The sequence below is a fragment of the Morone saxatilis genome, unplaced genomic scaffold (assembly GCF_004916995.1).
Source record: "Morone saxatilis isolate NCDOM2014 unplaced genomic scaffold, NCSU_SB_2.0 Contig9, whole genome shotgun sequence".
Taxonomy (NCBI): domain Eukaryota; kingdom Metazoa; phylum Chordata; class Actinopteri; family Moronidae; genus Morone; species Morone saxatilis.
This window is the reverse complement of record NW_023340268.1, coordinates 2,620,585-2,626,809: the sequence shown is the minus strand read 5'-3', so window position 1 is coordinate 2,626,809 and position 6,225 is coordinate 2,620,585. Positions and strand designations below refer to the sequence as shown.

The window sequence follows — 6,225 nt, the reverse complement described above, 5'->3', positions numbered from 1 at the left end:
GTGTCCACCATCCTTCCTCTACCGTGACCCCGCTAGCTTCAGCACAACAGGCTAAAATGCTCCACAAACAATTCTCTGCTATTAACTCCGACCGAACCACAACTTCCACCTCGGAGCTTGTTTCACTAATAGTAATCCACTGTGTATATTTATCCGCGCTTTTCCTCCCACGGGGACGCTGAATGGTCCCTCTCTCTACAACATGGACCCCCTCCCACACACACACCCGAGAGCAGACGTTGTGAGAGCTGCAGCTCGGCGTACGTCAGTGCCAGGAGTCAGGTGTTGTCACCTGAACTGCGGCCAGGTGAGCTGCTGAAGCCTGATATCCTCCTTTCTCTCACCCACGTCTTTGAGTTTTTTTCCCTCTCAGTCTTCCTCTCTCTGTCGTCCCTCTGGCTGATTTACAATTTTCTCCCAGGCTTTGTCTGCATCCTTTTTGTTTACAGTCAATACACCTCTCCATCACCTCCTGGACCCTCTTTTTCATCCCTCCACTCCTCCTCCTCCCTCTCCCTCCTCTTTCGCTCCTCCCTGCCCCTTAAGGGATCTCCCCATTTGTTGAAGCCTGCAGGTTGGTCAGGAGATACTTTTATCTTATTTTACAACCGTGTGTGGCATCCTGAAATGGAATAAGCTTGACCCTCATGATTAAGTAATTTATAACTCTCCGAATCCCCTTTCCGTTTCCATTGGACTCAGGCTGTCTGCTTGCTGCAGGCACGGAAGCCCAAAAAACAGTCCCGTCTTTTTTTTACACGGTTGTCTCAGCTTAAGCGGCCCCGGCTGTCCACCTGTGAATTGCATTTCCCTCCAGCAACAGCTTTTCTCATACCAATACATGATGCCTACACCAATGAGGGCCGCATTTTAGCGCTGCTATCTGCTGGGTTCATGCACCACCTCCTTGTAGGGCTTTATGGCGCCAGCTGCACCATGAACAGTGGAATGACTTGGGAACACTTAGATGAACAGTTTTGCCTGTGAACAAACTGTACTTAATTACTCCCATTTGCATGTCACAATCTGTAATTCCGCCTTCTTTTTTCCTTTCCTGGTTATCTTTACATCTTTTTCAGCCATTCCCTATCTTATTGTCTACTTTTACTTTACCAATAAAACACTAACTAAAATCCACGAAGCTTTGGTGATGTCGTGAAGCCAGCCGGGTGGGATCATGGGAGTTGTTGTCCTTCCACCACCATCTATCTGTCTCTGCCGAGGGGCTGTGAGGCCGAGCTCCTGCTGGAACGTTAGCTCTCAGCTTGCTTTTCTCTGATAAGCTTAAGATCCCAGACCGTCTGATGACTAAAATCCTTCAAATATAGTCAAAAATAACCAAGATCTATAAAGGGTATTGTAAAAAACGTGGCTTAAAACTGCATAAAAATCGATTTATTGCAACTTTTGACAAACAAGAATGCTGAAGCATGCGCAAAGACAATATGACGTCATTGAGGACAAATGAAACGCAGCATTACCTGAATTAAAATTGGCAACATTTAGGATAACCTAAATACACACCTTAACACAATATCTATAGTAAGTCTTATAGTCTAACAGGTCTAGTGTGTTTAGACATTTTAATGCGGAAATATACAAAAAAAGCCCTAAAAATATCACAAAAAGGTTTTTATGATTTGGTGGAAAAGTTGGTGTATCGATAAAAAAACTAAAAACATCAATGGACACTGAGGCAGTGATTTAGAGGCCTGGATTTGGACTAAATGTCTCCCACACTTTCAAAAAGATGAGATATGTATCAAGTGAATACTCTGGATCGTTCATTTAATACCGTTGTTTCCGTTCTGTCCATCTTCTGTCCTTCTTTCCCTCCCCTCAGTATCCACTCCATGGAGCAAAGAACAGACATTTAACAGAAGCTGGCAGGCAGATGAGGAAGATGATGACAGTAGAGAGATTATGAGGGACATGAATATGATGGCCTTGACTCTCTGCTCCATTCCTCCTCTGCTGTTTTCACATTGTAATCTCTCTTTATGTTCTTTAATCCCTTTAAATTTAAATTTCCTGCCTTCCTGATGTTCTCCCTCAGTCTTCTGCTTGTTCTTCTCGTTCTCATTACTCTCCCTTTCTCTGCTGTTCCCAGCCCAGTTAAATATGCTCTTTTATTACTATTTTATTGGCTTTGATTATTCAGCGTGCCATTTATTCAATATGCACTTTTGGAGGCATAATTCTTTAGAATAATATTATCCAAGGATGAGGGTACAAAACAATCACTCTGGTTCTCTCCATGCAGCGCTGCAATTAAATTCGGTTCCTGGTCTACTTGCAGGAATTTCATTTATTTTGCTGGTGATGGTTTATTGATGCCTGATGTCTATATCTATGTTTCCATCAGACCCCCTCCCTGCCTGGGAGGTCAGAGTGCAGGGTCAGCCAAGTCAACTTTATTTATAGATGCCTTTTAATGATTGCAGCTAAGTGCTTCACAGAGAGCAAAGGACACAAACGCCCGACAGAAAGTGCAGACCTCAGCCGGTGTTTATCAAACAACAACACAGCCTCTGGAGCTCTTTGTTGATTGTTGTCTGTCTTTTAAAATGATTTTCTGACAGAGTAGAACAAGATACACACGACTGTGATGCAGCTTAGCGTTTGAGCTCCAGCTGAAGACGTTTCTTGATCTCACAGATCTGGATCACATCGGAAACAAAGCGATGTGTCAGTCAGACATCAGCCCAAAGAGGCAGAGCTCGTGGAAACAAATGTCCATTTTGTAGAGTAATGCACACCGGTCATCATTCGACACGTCTCTTGATGCGTTTAGAGACACAGTGAAATAAAATGTCCTCTTCTTACATGCTTAATATGTGCCAACAATCATTTTTTAGTATTTTTATATCAAAATCCCTCTATATTCTCTTCTAAAATGGAGAAATATTGTTTCAAAGACCAGTCTTGAGCTCGTGGTGGTGACATTTATGCATCCAAACAAATGTGATTTGGGGTGACAAGCTAACCGCGCCCATCATATACTGTAAAACTGCACCTGAACATTAGCTCGTGGCTCGCTAGAGGAGCAATATCATTGTAGAAGTTGACAAATACTTTGTCTACATTTCCAAAGAATGTGGCTGAAGGCTAATTTATTCATTTCACCTTCACCCTCCACTTCCTGGTGGCTAACGTATGTGCGCTGTGTTTGCAAGGACTACTTTTGAAGTATGAACAAGGGTTTGCTTTATTGCTTTTGAATTAAACTTTTAATTTGTGAGATAAAACAGTTGTTATATCTTCATAAGGTCAGATAATTTCCCTTTAAAGGGTCCAGTGTTTGACATTTAGGAGGCTCTATTGTAAAGTGTGTAGGAGAAACTACGGTGGCTGAGACAATAGATCCTCCTCACTGTTACACACTGGACCTTTAACACACACTGGATGCAATAAAAAGACTTTATCTAAATATGTATCTGCTGGAATTTTTCCCAGTAATCAATCTGCATTAAAACTTCTCCACAAGTGCGCCAAATTATTTATATCATCACACGTGTTTTCCAGTGTGGAAATGGCATGAAATGTTTCATTCAAACATTAATAAATCATTACCAGTTTGAGTCTGACAGTTTCAATACAGTAAACAAATGAGACCATAAATGAGGTTATCAGCGTCTCTCTGCGGTTAGAGTCAATCTGCTGGACTGTCAGAGTGGATATCAGTCCTTATCGGTTCTTATCTTTCCTTTTGCCCTTTTACACAAACACAGGGGAAGGGGACGAGGAAAGGTTTAATTACCCTCTCCGATCAGAAAGAGCTTCTCAAAACATTCCTCATCCTTCCCTTCCTCCAGACAAAGACAAGCCCGTGGACTCTGATGAGGACTCAGTGGGGGTCAATGCCGGAGGCCCCGCCAGTGCAGGAGGAGCCCCTGCGTCCGGTGCGTTGCGGCCCAACTCCCAGTCAGCCTTCCTGGGCCCGCTGCTGTGGGAGAGGACCCTGCCGTGTGATGGAGGCCTGTTCCAGCTGCAGTACATGGACCTGGAGGAGTTCTTGACTGAGAACGGGATGGGGATGCACAGCAATGGGCCCAGCTCCACCAGCGCCCAGATCCCTTCCCAGGTGAGACTGATAGACACCCAACTCCTTTATGCAGGTAAAAACAGTTTAAATGTCACTCACTCCATTAACATATTTCCCCCCTCTCCTCCCAGAGCTCCCAGTCGGCGGTGCCCAACCAGAGCTCCCAGTGCCCTCCCACCTCTCCTCCGCCCTGCTCCTCCTCTTCCTCTTCCATGTCCTCCTCATCCTCCTCTTCCTCGCTGCTGGGACTGGAGACCGTCCAGCCGCAGCCACCGCCGCCGCCGCCACTGCCACCTCAGCAGCAGCCGCCAGGCATGATGGGAGGACCTGAGTGTCTACATGGTGAGTGAATGTGAACACATACAGAGAGCTGGGAAGAGATTTTGAGTGCAGTTTTATTCCATTTTAACCCATTTAGATGAACACTTGATTGAATTTTTGAATGTTAATACATTTTCCATGAATATTTTACTTGATCCGTCACTCGGAGCTGGTAAGAGATGTATGTAGGAATGTATGGAAACTTTCTGGTTAGAAATCAGAACGTTTTTCTCACTGTAGATCCTGAGAAGTTGATGGCGAGAATAAATTTGTTCGTCACGTGAGAACATTTGTGCACCAGCTAATGCAGTCAGACATATATGAGGCTGTACATGCAGAGGCCTTAATGGGATCTGGCACTAATGAGGACACAGACTCATGATACATTACATTAACTAACCCAATTCAACCACTGGACTCCTTCAACAATAACCAAAGGAAGGTCTTCTCTAATTATATCTCTGATAAACGGCTGACACCCTGTTCGGCTCCCTCCAACAGCCTGTTTTCATCCGTTATATATTCATAATTTATTGTTTCCTCTCTCTGCTGCTTTTTTGATGTGAACCAGAACTGCCAGAACATCAGAAGAGCTTTTCTGTCTGTCTTTCTTTTATTTTTTCTTTCTGTTTGAGATTTCATAAGGCTGACAACTTCCAATTCTAATTGAAACCCCAAAGCCCATTCTTTATAACGCTGACGGCCATGTTTTTTTATCCTGTGAGCCATCGAATGAATCATCACAGCTAATTTCATGATGATTTATTGATGACAGATTGCCACATGTCTTTGTAAATGTTCGGCGGTTGTATAGACATTTAAAGGAAGGATGAGACAATGAGTGCTCGAGTGTGTGAAGTATTGACGATGTGTGGATGCAGAGGAAGAGGCAAAACTTCGTTATGAATATTATCTCACCATCGAGTCGTCATTGGATTGAACCAACTGAAAGACACAGTAAAAGAGTGTGTTCGGACTGTTTGATCAGATTGGACCCATTTAAGAGAGGCGGGGCTGTGATGCTTCTTTACACACCTGTGGGCAGAATTTAAAGATCTGAATCAATACCAGTCTTGCAGGGAACGGCCACGTGAGAATAATGTTACAATTTCTCATGTAATCTGTTGTGTTTACTCTCATAGGAGACTGTTGTTTCCAGATTTTAGCCTTTAAGGCAGTGCCGTCTGCCGGGCAACAGGTTTACCGTGCTGAAATGGCACTGAGGCTGGAGAGAAGTGCTTGATTAATGATGAATGACTGTGGAACTAAAGTCCTTGTAATATGCAAGCATGCAGTGGATTAGTAAAGTTTAACAGCAGCTGTAAACAGAACATTCACACATTATTTCCTTATAAAACTACTATGTTAGCACACAGTTGCCTTTTTACACATCATATACACATATGGAGCTGTTTCTGCCCACTGGAGAAAGTATAAGTCCATTTTGTTCTCGGCTAACTTCTGAGGGAAATATCTGTGTCTTTAGCCACTAAATGCTCCACTTTGTTTACCAGCTAGCCTTTGTCTTTCTGCCATTTGGGCAGTAGGTTTTTATATTAAAGACCTATTTCACTGAAAATAGTTTCCTGATGGTTGGTTGGAAAACCGAAACAATGAGCTGAAAGATGCTAATAGAGCTAAGTCACTTTATCCAGTGTTATTATAAATATATTGATTATTGCAGCTTTAAAACACAAATAGCTAGCTTAATGTGCACACCTCTATATGATAATATAACAGGCGAGTTATATAGAGATTCACCCCGTGTAAAGTGGTCTGTAGTGGCTGTAAACATGTTTATTTCTGTTGTAATGTTTAATATGGGCTCTTATGGAGAATGACTCACTTCTGGAGCCAGC

General features: G+C 43.1%; 1 protein-coding gene across 1 annotated transcript in view; it reads left to right on the top strand.

The window, feature by feature from the left end:
* Positions 1 to 3,815: 3,815 nt before the first annotated feature.
* The window catches only part of dbpa (D site albumin promoter binding protein a), a gene marked incomplete at its 5' end in the record, with an annotated part of 20,317 nt that continues 17,907 nt past the window's right edge, over positions 3,816 to 6,225 (top strand). Inside the window, 2 exon segments of the mRNA XM_035681071.1 lie at positions 3,816 to 4,084; positions 4,177 to 4,387. Coding sequence (XP_035536964.1) covers positions 3,816 to 4,084; positions 4,177 to 4,387 — 480 coding nt within the window.